Raw genomic sequence first — 15,932 nt, 5'->3', positions numbered from 1 at the left:
CTAATCCATTTATTAAACGAGTCAATCGTGTCAACCTGAATATGCCATGAACTCATTAAGCCTCAATCCATAATGTGCTAATTTTGGGTCGTGTTGTGTTAGATTCGCGGCTTGTGTCCAATTTTGTCACCCTAGTTTAAATATCAAAATTTAACTCATTTTTGTAACATAGTGTGATCTTTCCCTTGCTGAAACTGAAAATTAGATTAAGATGGATGATATTGACACTAAACTATAATGAATATGAATGGTATTTCATGACGCAAATGGAGGATTTAAAGTTAGACCTAGACAATTTCTATATATATATAAAGACCAAACAGAAAAATTTGAAAGGAGAAATTCATAATTCATATGATCATACACAATGCAAGAAAATTAATCGCACCAAATGAAAAACATTTGCAGCAATTTTACCCCGTGCATGCAACAAATATTCTGCCGTTACACATTTTCTTCTCTAGGAGGAGTATCAATAGCACCACCACTCATATCTGTTACAATTTCCTTAGAATTTGGTATAAACCTTATGGCACACACTATGTAAAATCCCAAGTTGATCAAAGTTAATAGTGCTAGAAGCCAATAAAAGTAATCCAATCTACCGTCATTAATACTAGGAGGAAGCCAATTGTGCCCACCACTGCGTCCAGTATAATTAGTTAGTATTGTGACCAAAATTGTACTTAAAAACATACCAAACGAGGTGGTTGTGAGGTAGAGACCAGTGGAAATTGCTTTCATCCCATTAGGTGCATTGTTTGTGAAGAAATCCAATTCTCCGGATAACATAAAGGCCTCTCCAATACCAACTATGATGAACTGTGGAAGCAAAAAGAAAGTACTTATTGGTAGGGTTGTGATGACGGTGCCTCTATTGGCTTCAAAAACTGACAATCTTCTCTTTTCCACAAGTGCTGCCGCTGCCATTCCTAATATTGAGAAGAATAGGCCTAGCCCTACTTTTTGCAAACTTGTTAAACCTGAAAATTGAAAAAAAGAGAATTAAATTAATAAATAAAACAATGGTTTCAGTTATCAAAAAATTGTTATGTGGGACATTAATTTAAAATTTTTGTAATTTACGACTTTGAATCCAGATTCCTAATATATTCAGCTCATAAAAAAAGAGGATTTGGTAGAATAGAGGGAGGGTTGTAAATGAGTCATGTTGAATCGAGTATTAAAATTAAGTTCAAAATTATTCTTTTAATTTTTTTTTTGAATGAAAGTCAAAGAACAATTTACTTTTTTAAATTCTCCCAAATATTTATGGTTAACATTAGAATTAAATTATTTTATCCCTTCACAAATCTATGCTAATAATTAACAACTAAATTATAGATGAAATTATATTATTTGATATAATTAGATAGCTAGAATGATCCCTATATTAATGAACTTATAGAGATTAGATTCAACAATCTTGTATTGTAAAAATTTATAATAATTTTTACTGCAAAGTAGACTATTTATATTATCAACAAATTACAAATAATAACTTTATTTCTTATAAAATAATTCACATAATTACAAATCTAATCTTAAGTCTAAATAATAACTATAATTTTTCTTAATTACATTAATTTAAAATACATAATATTATATACACTAAAAAAACTCGACTTATACTTACAAGACTGTTAAGAAACATATTTAATATATTATTGTCTTTAAACTTGTTTATTTAAAAGTAATGTTACAACCACAAATTATTTTACAAAATGTTGATGTGGTCAATCTCTTATTAGTTTTCATCTAAGCTCATCATTAATATCACTTTTTCATTTGTCAATAATTTTTCACCACATTAACAATTTGTAAACTTTTTTGTAAAATAGTTTGTATATCTAGCATTATTACTTATTTAATAATCAAATTTAAACTTAAAATTGAATTTGTTCCCATAAAGAATTAATATGTCTACTTTACGTACCTTGACTATATCTAGTTTTTTTCATGAGAGGCATAATCAGGCGGTCATACGTAGCAAGAGTGATCATTATGGCCAGAACGAAGAAGGCGTAGAGTGATGCTGGAGGAATTTGGAATTTTCCAATTGATCTATCCATTGTTGCAGCTTGTTGCACTGAGAAGCTACCTAACTGTGCATGTATCGTCCAGAAGATAATTGTTGTTGCCCAAATTGGCAATAATTTGACTAACATTTTAACTTTTTCCACCATTGTAACTGTGCAAAGTCTCCATGGGTTTGGAGTTCCAGAGTCTATGCTGGTTATGATTGCCGCCTTGTCCAAACAACTGTCCCGGAAGTATAAAAAAAGATATAATAATATATTTGTGTAACAACCTAAAATAAAATATATTTTATACCTATAATGCTTACTCAAAAAAGTCGTTTTATAATTTATCAAAACAAAATCATTCCATCTTTGCTTAAAAAATACTCAATAATTAAAATATAAACACACAAAAATATTTCACTTAAAATAATCACCTTAGACCTCAAATCTTGTTGAGCCGGCCACTGACTTAGGTTGCAAGCTTTTATTGACTCTCATTTGGACTTACCACTACTATAACTTATTTATCTACCATTCACAACCTGCCACTTATATTTTGTTGCGAAAGTATTATGCCCATATTTTTATTATTACAAATTTAAATATGCATTCATCACCATATCATACTTGGTACACCATTAAATCCAGGAGGTAACATGTAAACTGTGAAGTTAAGAGCCGTAAAAAATCATAACTTTGTAGTTTTTCTATACGTGTAGTAATAATTTCCCATGTATTTTAAACTTGCATTCTTTATGCTCTTTTACATGGATGTAACTAGGTGTTGAAAAGATTTGAGCTAAGCTAATGAGACTGCAAACAGTGAATTAGCAAGGAAAAGCAAAGTGCTTGTTCAGAGAGAAAAGGAGAGAGAAAATAGAGAAGGAAAATTCAAAGAGAGAACGAAGGAAGAAGAAACTTCTGGAATAAAATCCTTGCTTAAACTCTGATTACAATGTATGTCATATATATATATAGTCCACAAGATCATTAACTGCCTAACTAATTTCCCTTAAAATCCAGAACTGATCCGTAAAGATGGGGAACTAAAATAACTGAAAAATAACAGCTCTGACCAAAGCGACATCGTTTCCTTCTTAATTACAGCACTCAACTCACTTAAATAGAACGGCACCGTTTCATAGAAATCACTTGCAAGCCGTTGGATCAAACTAGCAGTTGGTCATCTGTAACAAACGCCGTTGGATGAAACTAGCGGGTTGAATAACTCTGGCTTGTCTATACTACTATTTAAGAGGCTTCTCCTGTTTGGATTCCTCATTTTTTAATTCAAAAATGCGCCTACAGTCCTATGTTTAAGTAGAGATAAAACTAAAGGACGATCCGGTAAAAATGAAACTTTAACTTCTACTAAAACATTGCTTAAAAAATATGACCACTCTCTTAATAATTTTTAAATTGATTTATTCACTTATAAATTAGATTTTTAAAATAAAAATTATATATATAAAATAATTATATAAAGTTTTTTTTTTTACAAAATAAGATCACTAAAAAAAAGTCTTATCGCATGCGCAAAGTGCGTGTGATGAGGCTAGTGTGAATTACTGGCTTGCTCTTAAGTCTTAACAGATGTGTGCATGGTGGACAAGTGTAGGGGCGTGTAGACATATAGTAGAGAATCAATTAATTGAATATGTTAAGAAAAATACTTGTTGTACTCTTTAAAAAAAAAAGTTTAAGAGAAATATGTCAAAATCATTGTTCCCTCTTTCCAAAACACAAGAAGAGCACGTTTTTTACATCTTACACGTGGAAATTAACAGGAGCGCACTATATGCATACTTTCCCCCCCCTCTCCCTTTTGATAGGTCACTATATGCATACTTAAGTTATAACGATTCTGATCATTGTTTTATAAACTAGTTAAGGAGGTTAGAAAAAAATAATAAGAAGAAAAGCATAATTTAAGAGAAATTGGTTATTTTCCATGAGAAAGAAAGCAATATTGTCAACAAAACTCTAAAATTATGAAGCAATTCTAATGGTTACATACCAAAACTTATCTGTATGATATATTATTGATTCCTGAGAAGGGTCCTCATATAAGGCACTGACATTAGATGGAAATGTTTTCTTCCTTTTCATTACAGCAGCCACAATAACTTGAAGAATTTGAAGTAGAGGGGTTCCAAAACGTTTCTTGTACCTATGTCTTTTAGTCCCCAATACAAAGACCAAGATAGCAAGTATCATTGAGGTCGCACAAATCCCATATGCCAAGCTTCGTCCCACTTCATCTTGTATATAAACAAGTACTGTAACTGCCAATAAGGTACCCAAGTTGGTAACAAAGTGGAACCTATCGAAGAAACGCGACATTTGAGCATTTTCCTTGGCATCTTTTTGATCAAACTGGTCTGTTCCAAACCCTGGAACACTTGACTTTATTCCACCCATCCCTATATTAGTTAAATACACAGCAATGGTGAAAATGCCCATTTGAAGACTGTTGGCCTTTACACATTTGTTGGATAAAGCAGGATCACAAGGAGGCGGGCGTAAGTTTGGCAAAGCAGTGGATATGGCTAACAAGCATGCTCCCTAATTTATCATCCCGATCGACAATCTATTAGGACAATTATCAAATATTGAACTTCGCAAGCAAGGAAGCAGAATACTCAGATTAAGATTCAAAAAAAGAAAAGAAAAAAGTGTAGCATAAAAATATCATATCAGGATTGCATGTTAACATGCTAAATGAAACACCCACCCCCGCATGAATTACAGCAGCAATGGCTATTGTCCAATATCGGCCTAAGAAAGAATCTGCAACAATGCCTCCAAACAAGCATAGAAGATATGATGTGCCCCCTGATGTTGAGGCAAAATTTGAAGCACTTGCGCTAGTCATATGCATTGTATCAACTAAATATGTCACAAGGTTCACAATTATTGCCATTGAGGAAAGTCTCTCGCACATTTCAATACCTTGGAAAATGATGGAAGTCGATCAGTATGAGAATTATAAAATATTGGAATTTTTATTTTTAGAGTCATGACTAAAACCAATTAGAAAATGAACTGAATCATTTCAATAGTCTTTATGATAATTAAATGTTGTAATCAATTTGAATATATGCTTAATAAAAGAAATGAGAGCAACTGGGTGTTCTTAGCAGAAACATTTAGAATTCAAATATTTCCTTCTCACAATGACCATAGAATTTTAATATATATATATGTATGCACAATAAGAAAGAATGGAATTTACCGAGGATCTGAACTGCAGACAACCAACCACCTGTTTTGGTCCTATCAACAGGATTACCTTTGTAATCAAATGCATCTGAGTCCAAGGAATTCATTTTCCCTTCCTCTATGCTCTAAGAATTATGATAAATATTTATTCATAAGATTCTCAGTTCAAAATCTCTTGCCAGCATTGGACTCTCCCCATGGAATTCCTTATTGTAAAAACTTGGTACATGTATAGGAAGACTATATACATCCAATGGAATCATTAGATACTAGAAGATTTCTGGACATCATTATTTGTAAATAATAAATAAATTTTTTAAAAAAGATTTATCACTAGAATGTTTATTTTGGCTATTTGAACGACCACTTTAATTCAGGCAGGTTTTATACTATAAAAGACCAGCTATAATTATCTATAAAAAGACTAGCTATGGAGTTTTTGTGGTGCATCATACAGCATCTCTCTGTGGTTTCCAAAAATTAAAAATTAAAAAAAAAAATCTTTCTGTGGGGGACTTATCTCAGGCGAATTTCAAGGAAGGTAGTTTTAACTTTTAATGTGAGTTGGATCAAATAGAATTCTCCACGAAAAGGAAGCCTATCATAAGGTAAATAGGTCATATGGAAGAGGAAAAAAATAAAGGGGGCGGTTTACGTAATCCAAATGTAGAATCTACTGAGACGGGCCTTGCCCGAAGTGGGCCTCAGGATAATATAAAGGCCTCTCCAATACCAACTAAGAAGAACTATGGCAGCAAAAACAATGCACTTATTGGTAGTGTTGTCGACATTGTGATGGTGCTTTTATTGGCTCCTAACAACTAAACATTAATATGATATCATAAATATCATATGTTAACTCCAATTCATTACCCCCTCAAAAAAAGAAAAAAAACTCCAATTCATTAAAGAAACAAAAACTATGATTAAGCGAACAAAAAATTTATTACAATACGAGATAATGAACATCAATAATATGAGATAGCTTAAAATGCTTTTATCATTATTTAAATTACAATATTCCTATGTTGTTCATTTACCCTTTAATTGGTCTTTACTTTAAGTGATAGGAGTGATGGACATGTGTGCACAATTTTAAATTTTCGCTTTTCATGATGAATTTGTTACTTTAACAAATTTCTATCACACAATCTTTTTTCTTTAATCCTAAGATTAAACAAAAGAAAAGGTTATTTATCCCCTTAATTTCGTATTACTTTAATTCAATGCCATCGCGACATTACTTCATGTTATTTCTTTAACATATTTTGAACATTTTATATAATCTTTTCACATGGCAATTTAAAGCATTATCCGCGTATTACGTGAACGAAGAGAGTTAATCTCGTACCGGAGGCTGTACTGGTTTGAGTAGTAGAACGATATATTTTGGTACCAATCAATGACGGTGTACCGTTTTGGGTTTACCGCTATTTATATATATATATATATATATATTATAATAAATATAAAAGTTTACCATAAAACATTACCTAAATTCAGAATAAAAAACAAATAGCTTAATTGTTCATTGCATACTAAGAAACGAGATAATAATAATAAATTAATGCAAATAAGTTACCATTTTATTCTTACAAAAATTCAAAAATTACATAACTAAAAAAAAAAACTTTTTTTTTCCTGTACCAGCCGGTACGTCTAGTATTTAAACCGGTACGAAACTTTGGCGTTTCGATATCGATACATATTGGTCGGTATTGGTACGGTATCGACCTGCCTACAAAAACCGCAAACTCTCTTTCTCTCTCTCTCTCTCAAATTAAAAAACACACAAAATCTCTCAAACCTCAATCTTTTTTTTGGTACCAATCTCTCCATTTGAATTTTTTTATTTTTTATTTATTTTTTTTATATATATATATATATAAATATTTTCTTTAAGCTTCATTGGAGCTTCAAACCTTATCCTTCGTTGACCTTATTCCTTTCTTTGTAGCTGCACTTCAGGTTCAGCAATTTGACTCTAAAATCTTTTGGTTTCTTTCTAGCTTTACTTTATGGTTGTTTTAACTTTTACTCTTATTTTGGTACTTGTGATAAAAAGACAGTAATTTTCATTTTAAGATAAATTTAATACATTTGAGTCAATGCAGACTTAATCATATTAAGATTTTACTCAATCTAAGTTACATAAATATCAATTCTAATTGGATTTTATTAACATGTGCCCTAAGGGCACACAATAGTATACGATTTTAGGAAAAAAATTTATCGGGAATTGAAAAAGCTGTAAAACTTTTTCAATTCCTGATAAAACTTTTTTTAAAAATAGATGGCTTAATGTGTGCACACATTAACTAGACTCATTCTATTTTGCTACTTCACGTGTGAAATTTGCATCATTCTGATCTCTTGTAGCTTCTGACGAATCTCCACAAGAACATTATCAATAGCAACTGATGGATTACTATAGCAGATCACTATAGCCTGATACTGCGACACCACATCTGAAACTATTTTGGAGTCACATTCAAACACTGCATCACGTGTACCCATAAATGACAGTTGGTAGTTGCTAGTGATAGGACAAAAATGATAGAAGACCAATGAAGCAGATATTGTAAAGTACCAGCTGGCAAATACCGTACCGGCCAGTGCACTAATACATATATCCCTCTGTTTCGTACCAGAAAATATACTGGCTGTATCGAACTTGTATTGGCCATACGGCAAAATTCGGCCGCATCGGGCTGAAACACTCCAAGCCACTTTTTTTTGTTTGGTTGTAATTTTGACAAATTTTCAAGGGCAATATGGTAATTGTGCTAAACCTAATTTTAACCCTAAGTCCCAGTCGCACAACCCTCTTTCTTTCTTTCTCTCAAGCTCTCTCTCAGCTGCTCTATGTCTCTCATCTCTCAACTTCTCTGTCTCTCACTCCGCTCTGTCTCGGCTTCTCACTCTGCTATGTCTCGACTTCTCATTCTCTGTCTCGGGTCTCGGCTTCTCACTCTCAGGTAAAATTTTGCCTTAATCAAATTTGAAAAGCATTGTCATTGTATGATATGAGTTTTGCATAAGGTTTTAGAAATTGACATTTTTATACAAGTATCTTGCAATTGTTCCATCATGTCATTCTTCAAAATTTCTTGATGCAAAACATAGAACTTATTTATTTTCTTTTTCAGTTTTGTTGCTTTTTTTTTAGTTTCTCTACTCTGAAATTTATTTCTGTGTTTTAAAAAAAAAAAAAATTTGGTTTACTTTCATTTGTTATAAGGGGGGTTGATTCTTTCCTTGGAGAGACAATTTTACAAGTTCATTACGAAATGCAATTTAAGCATTATGTTTATTTAATTCCACTAAAGAAAAATGAGACCAATTTATACTTGTTGTCCATCTATAACTTTTCTTTAATGATGAATTGCCTTGGCAAAGTTGTTCCTTTATGTTGTAATTCCTATGCTTCTTGGGGCAGAAGAATAGTAGATAATCTTGTAAACATGGTTCTAAAGATTTTGTGTGTGTGTGTGTGTGTGTGTGTATAATATATAAAATAGCGGTAAACCCGAAACGGTACACCGGTATTGACCGGTACTCGAAATATATCGTACTGCTAATCAAACCAGTACAGCCTCCAGTACAGTATTGACTTCCTTGCGGAAGACACAATTTTATGCAATGGAGTAAATAAACTATTGAATTTTGCGACAACTTTACATGGTCAACAACACATTCTGCCCAACTTTTTTTTATTAAATTATTTTATATATCATTATAACTCAGGACGATCATTCACAATTTGGGGGTGAGTAGGCGGTAGCATAGCTAGGTTTTATAGAAAAAGGATCCAGCCCACACTTCTTTTTTGTGGGTTTTTTAAAAAATAATTTCACCTTTGTAAATTTTCAATTATAATTTTCTAGTATCTTGTTGCTTTTATATATATAATCAATCCTTGTTACAATTGAGTTTTAGATCATCTATGTCACAAAAAAGATTAAGTAAATTTCTTACATTATCAATTGAAAATAAAATGTTATTGAAACTTATATACAAAAACTTAATTAATAATTTTGCATCTTAAAAAAATAATAAAAATGATAATGAAAATTAAATAAATATTATTTAATTACAAATATTTATTTAATACTTAATTATATTAAAAATACACCACTTAAATTAGTTGCCTTAAAGCATCAGCAGTGGAAAGGGAGAATGCCAAATGTAAGCCTACTTTACCATTTAGGTCCAAAATGCCCACTCCATTAGAAGTTGTAAAATGTAACTATTGCAAAAAAAAAAAAAAAAAAAAAAAAATACAATTGTGCTACAGTGAGATTCTAAATGTAGAATTGCACTGTAGTTCAATGGTAAAAACAAAAATTGTTTTTAATCGGTTTGGTCTTCTCTCTCCTCTCTCATTATTTCATAATTTTCATTATCTTTCTCTCTCTTTCTTTCTGCTCTCTCTTCTTCAATGGCATGGAGGCAACAGCGTGGAGGCTCGATCAGCTTCTGTGGTGAAGGCGTGGAGGTCATGAGTTTGTTCATGGGTTTCTGGCATGGGTTTGTTCATGGGTTTCTGTGGGTTTGTTCATGGGTTTTCGGCTTTTGGGTCGGATTTGGGTGGCGTTTGGGTGGTTGGATTTAGGTCCGGTGATTGTGATTTTTTCCGATGGGTTGGGGGATTTGCTCCAATGGGTTTGATGGTGGGTTTCAGTGTTTGCTGGGTTTGTTTGGTAGTGGGTTTCGATGAAGATGGTGATGATGATGAGGAAGAGTTGGTGAGAACAGATGGGTTTGGGATGAATAGAGATGGCGATGGGCAACGACAGAAGTAAGGGATGGCGACAGTGGCCGCAGCTTGAAGACTGGGTCAATGGCTGTGGGTTTGCTTAGGGTTTGGGATGAGTTTCTATGTTGGGTTTTTTTTTTTTAATGAACTGTGTTGGGGTTTTGGGGTCTTCACGGGGGTGATGGAGGTGATGAGAGAGAGAGAGAGGGGAAGAGAGACAAAAATTAGAGAGACATAAATATATTTTATTTTATAAATATATTATTTTAATGTATTGTATAAGAAAATAAAAGTTGGGATGCTGAAAATATTGTAAAATGGTATGGTATATTTGATAAAATAGTCTTTTGATATGGTAAAATAGGATAGGATGGGAGAAACCATTGTGGATGCTCTTAGTTCCCCATGTTGCTAGTTGTACTTCTTTATTTGCCTCTACTCCACGGTAATGGTTTCTATTGTTTTGAAAAGTGATGGAATAGTTGTCATGGCTCTTGGTGTGAAGGGTGTCTGGGATTCAAATGATTTTCTTTACTTTATTTAATATTTTTTAATTTTAACTAATGAAGTAGATTCTGATTTAATGAAGTAAATTTTTTAATTTAATTTAATTTTTATTTTTTATTCCATGTGGCAGTACACATGTCATTGATGTGACGTTAAAATAATTTTTTATTTGAGCTGTTAGCAACGTCGGCATTTTCTATCTATCATTTAACAAAATGGACTATTTTGCTACAATAACAAAATATTAATAACCAAATTAACACAACATAAAAGATGGGAATCAAATACGTAATTTATCTTGCTCAAAAAAAAAAAGTAATTTATCATTTTTCTTGTTTCTTGACATCTTTTGGTCTTGGACATTTTATTCCTTGGACTTATAGAAATTCAAGTTTTTTTCATTGCCTGGGTTTGTTAAACGGAATCGAACAACATATGAAAAGCAAACAAATTGATTAAAAAAAAAGATTTTCTCAAATATGGGATTGGGGTGCGTACGCATACTCAACCATGTGTACGCATCCTCAGTTTGCATACTCAAGGGTACGCATCCTTAGCATAAAAACTGTAAAACTCACATTTTATCAAATCTACCAAACACAACAGCTAAAGAAACACATGAGAAACCCTAAAAATAAATATGATCAACTACATCGTGGTTGTATTAAAGTGCATCAAATAAATATAATGACAATCAAATACCCAAGACTAGATTAACACTTATCAAAATTATCATAAACATTAAACAAATAAAAAAAATGAATGAAAACTATATTAATATACCCATATGAAAAATATTAAGCAAAGAAAGAATCCATGGAAAGAATACTCACCTTGCTTAGCTAGGATCATGAGTTTGAGGTTGTTTAACCGACCACTCAGTGCCTACAATAATGAGATCAAATTGTGATTACAAGAAAAAATTAAAGAACATGATAGAACTAAAGAATCACAACTCAAGAACAAACTTTAATTGAAAAGTATTTAGAAAACAATTTTGAAAACAAGTTTCTGCCCTCGTTGTCTGCTAGAGAGAGGTTTTGGAAGATCAAAAAGCGTGCAAAGGTGCTGCATTTTCAGAACTTTTTAGAAAAGATGAATAGGTTTAGATCTTACACACCCTAATCACATATCAATCCAACCCAAAATCAAACAATAGCACATTTTAGCTCATCCCAACACCAAACAACACAAATCACAGATCACTCTCCCTCTCTCTCATGAATTTAATCTTATCTCTCTTCTCTATCTAACTATCTTTTGTATCTCCAACTCTAAGAGTAAAGAGCAAGTGTTTGCGAATAGTGAGTCTCTCCTTATCATAAATTTATATTATATGTGTTTGAGTGTATGTTTGATATTGATTGTGTATGCTATTTTTTTGTAATATTGTTATTTGTGTAAATTGTGATGTGTGCATGTATAGTATATAGATATAATATAACTTTATATTATTTAATAATTAGGAAATACATAAGGTTTGTTACATGTATGTGTATTGTTGTCATGTTGTAATAACTTATTGTTATAAGGATAGTCATTCAAGAAGAAAAAAAAAATAGTAAAGTTAATTATGTTCAAGGATCTGAAAGGTTAAAAAGACATTTAGTGTATTACATTACAAGTGGGTTGAGTTTTGTCATTTAGTTTAAAATGTTTTTTAAAAAATAATGACAATTAGATAATGGCAATTGCATAAAAACAAAAGTGTTATACAAACTTAACAAAATAAAATGGTTACACCTACCCACATTGACAATAGATAATGACAAATGATAATAAACTATCATGTAACGATTTCAAAATATGAAAACTCATAAAAGAAAATTGTAAATCTTCATGTATTTGCATGTGTGTGTATTTGGTGTCGATATTAAGATTCAAGTTTTTTATATATTATATTTTGTTTAATTTAAGTTTCTTAATGACCTCCTTAAAAATATTTCCTGGTGGCTCCACTAATTTTGGAGACTTAAAAATGAAGTTCTAGTGACCTGAAAATGAGCCTGTGTACGCATGCTTAACCCCATGTGTATGCATACTTCCCAAAATCCTAATTTCTGACAGCATTGATGGTTCGACTTCAAATGGTCATATCTCACTCAATTTAAATCCAAATTACACAAAATTTATATTCAAATTGAAGCCCGGGATATCTAATTTACAATGAAACATTCATTGAAAAATAATTTGTAGATGATAAAAAGCTACAGTAAAAAAGTGAGAAAATGTCATTTTTCAATATCGTTTTTAAAGCGATTTGAGTACTTTTGAATTATGATTACTTCCGAACTATTGTGAACTCTTTAATTACCCTTGGTTGACGTATTTCAAGCTCATCATTGGGGCTAGGGATCAAAGATTATTAACGAGTACAAAATGAGGCATCTACAATGGTGTATTGTTTTGAGATTTTTGTAAATTATATATATATATATATATATATATAGTTATTTATTTATATATCCATCGGTCACCATTCAAATTTTTTTTTAAAAACATTTCCAATTATAAGTTCATATATAATTTTATATATTTTTGGAGAAGCTTTCATTAAATATCCTAGTCTTGAGTAAAATATCAAAATTTTAATAACAATTATATAATAGATATGGATATAAAATAATAATAATTAGCCTCATCACGCGTGCTCTGAGGTTTTTTATTTTTTTGGTCTAGTGTCATAATTTTTCATTGATCTCCATTTCAGGTTTACATGTTTGTCCTCTAATATTACGCATTTGTGAATGATTGATACAAGTAGCATAGTTAGTAAAATATGATACATGTATATTGCGGTAATTATACTAACGAGTATAACTCGCCATCTTTCAAGAAAATTACGTTTCAAAAATTAAGTAAAAAAATACATAAACGGTAAACGGATAAATAACAGGATGTGTATAGTATGAGTATAATTTTTTTTTTCTTGAAAAAAAATCTCGATGAAAATATGGAAGGGAGAAAATATAATAATAGGTGAAAGAGATTTAGGGGGTTGTTGGCTAGAGAGAGTAAAATATATTACATTGAGAAAAATATAGTATTTACAAATCATATCATATACTATGTAATGAAAGTTGGGCTTAGAAGCTGTGATTGCACAAAGTGATATCACTAAATTGCTGTAATTTTTTCTAAGTTGTGATTTTGCCAAGTTGCTTCAGCAATATTTTGGATAAACACAATTTTTTAGATAGAGACAACAACTTATTTGTTCTTATCAATTTTTTTAGATAAAATAACAATAAGTGTTTTAACAAAACATGCAACATGCATCTAAAGTTTAGTTAATAAAGACAACAACTTATTTGTTCTTATCAATATTTTAACAAAACATGCAACATGCATTTTAGATAAAATAACAATATGTGTTTTAACAAAATATGCAACATGCATTTTAGATAAAATAACAATAAGTGTTTTAATAAAACATGTAACATGCATCTAAATTTCAATTGATAAAGACAACTTATTTGTTCTTATCAACTTATTTGTTTTAATATATATATATAAAGAAAATTCATGACTAAAGCCGAACAATGCACGGAACTTTCACTAGTTACAATAAATAATTTATTGGTGTTAGAATTGTAACGCACAACCTTAGGCAAAATAACAATTGACTCTATTAGAGCACTCACATCAATGAGTCTAAAATACAAAAAAATGGTCACATATACACATTTTGGGCCAAAAAGTACCCACATCAGTGAGTCTAAAGATGTGTAAATATACCATCTTGCTATAGTAATTGTGCATATATGCACAGTTATTTTTTATTTGTAAACCATTTTTTAATTCTTTTTTCTCTCACTTCATTATAGACCCATTCTCCTCACCTTCTTCCTCAATTTTCTCTTCCCCTTCATCTTTCCTTTTCCCCTTTGTCTTCTTCCTCTCTTTGTACAAAACCACCGCTTGGCCCAACCTCAACCACCACGGTGCAATATCACGTGGGAAGGGATTGGAGATGCTGGTAGTGGGTTGCTGGCAGCGGTGAGGTTGTGTCAATTTTGAGATGCTGCTATCTTTCTGGTAAACTTGTGTTTGAAATAGTTGGATTTTTGGTTTTGATTTGGGTATTATTTGAGTTATTTTGCTGGGTGGTTTATGGAAGAAGAAAATGATGATGATGTTATTGGGTAGACTTGTTGCTTGCATGTGCTTGGTTTGGATTAGATTTTGATTTCATATGTATTTGGGTTGAATGGGGTTTTGGGTATAGTGGATTTGGCCGGTTTGAGATTTCTTTGAATTTGGGTTTTTGGAGGATGGTTGCTTGATGAAGGGTGGATTGATGATGGTGGTTGATCTCGTTGGTAGTGGATGGGTGGGTTGAGGATGGTGGTTGATCTCATTGATGGTGGCTGGTTGGGTTGATGGTGGGTGTGGATTGATCATTGATGGTGGTGAGATGTTGGTGATTTTGGGTTGTGTTGTGCCTATGAGAGAGAGAGTGGCAGAGTGTGAAGGAAATAATAAAAAATGTAAAAGAATGAAAATTTTATTGAATAAATGTTTAGAATAGATAATCTGTTGTGAGTGTTTTGTAAAAGTAGTCGTGTAAAAAAAAGTATATTCTTTTTGTAATATAGACGAAAAGTTTTAGACCGATTGATGCAATTGCTCTTAGTGTGATAGAACAAGGTGAAGGATAATGCAAGGAGTTTTGGCAGCTTTAGTTGTTAACCTTTTGAATTTCACTATTTAATATAATAAACATATTATACTAAATCTGTGTGTAATAGGCTAATAGCCAGCTATAAGTTTTATTTAGAATTGTCTAATGATGTATATTTTGTGTTTGACTATGATTCATTTAGATTTTATCTTTTAAGCACCAACATCATGTGTTGTAAAAATGTGTCATTTTAACATATAAAAAACCTACTTTATTATTTTAGCACACCATTTTACAACACACCCTACATCACATCTTCTATTCCTCAATTCAATACATTAAAATTATACATACAATACATTAAAATAATATTAACTCAAAACTCAACCTAATACAAACCATAACCAAGTGGGTAGCATTAGTGGCTACCAACCAACAACCACCGCCACAACCACTACATCTCCACAACCCAATACACAAAACAAAACAAGCCAAACCAATCTAGCCAAATACGTACAACAAACTCATTACCAAATCCACAATCACCAACGGCCAAAATACCAACCACCAACACCATACAAAACACCAACAACCACTGCAAAAACACCAACCACTACCACCATATATTGCATATAGAACCCATTACAACAAAAACCACAACCCAAGACTGAAATGCCAAAAAACCCATAAATCCAATTTGAAAAATTACCCAAGACCCACCACCGTGAGTGACTAAAACAAAAATAGTGGAGATGATCGACAATGGGGGTTTTGGAGGACCGGCCACGGGAGAAAG

At 31.7% G+C, this 15,932-nt stretch overlaps 1 protein-coding gene across 1 annotated transcript; it reads right to left on the bottom strand.

Annotated features, from left to right (window-relative positions):
• Positions 1-444: 444 nt before the first annotated feature.
• LOC142634664 (protein NRT1/ PTR FAMILY 6.2-like) lies at positions 445-7,763 on the bottom strand. The gene is made up of 6 exons (XM_075808955.1): positions 7,593-7,763; positions 5,260-5,371; positions 4,759-4,976; positions 4,042-4,589; positions 1,937-2,262; positions 445-983 (listed from the first exon to the last, which is right to left on the bottom strand). Exons 1-6 carry the CDS (start codon positions 7,761-7,763, stop codon positions 445-447), a joined length of 1,914 nt encoding a protein of 637 aa, XP_075665070.1.
• Between the last annotated feature and the right edge of the window lie 8,169 nt (positions 7,764-15,932).

The sequence above is a fragment of the Castanea sativa genome, chromosome 1, assembly GCF_040712315.1.
Source record: "Castanea sativa cultivar Marrone di Chiusa Pesio chromosome 1, ASM4071231v1".
NCBI lineage: Eukaryota > Viridiplantae > Streptophyta > Magnoliopsida > Fagales > Fagaceae > Castanea > Castanea sativa.
The sequence above is the reverse complement of the archived record's forward strand: the minus strand, read 5'-3'. Positions and strand labels throughout refer to the sequence as shown.

Excerpts from the sequence above, each read along its gene's own strand:
- LOC142634664 (XM_075808955.1), bottom strand. The coding sequence starts at position 7,763 with ATGGGTACACGTGATGCAGTGTTTGAATGTGACTCCAAAATAGTTTCA. Across the intron at positions 5,372-7,592 it reads GAATGATGCAAATTTCACAC|AGCATAGAGGAAGGGAAAAT; the intron begins GTGAAGTAGCAA and ends CATAATTCTTAG. Across the intron at positions 2,263-4,041 it reads TATCATACAGATAAGTTTTG|TTGTTTGGACAAGGCGGCAA; the intron begins GTATGTAACCAT and ends CTTCCGGGACAG.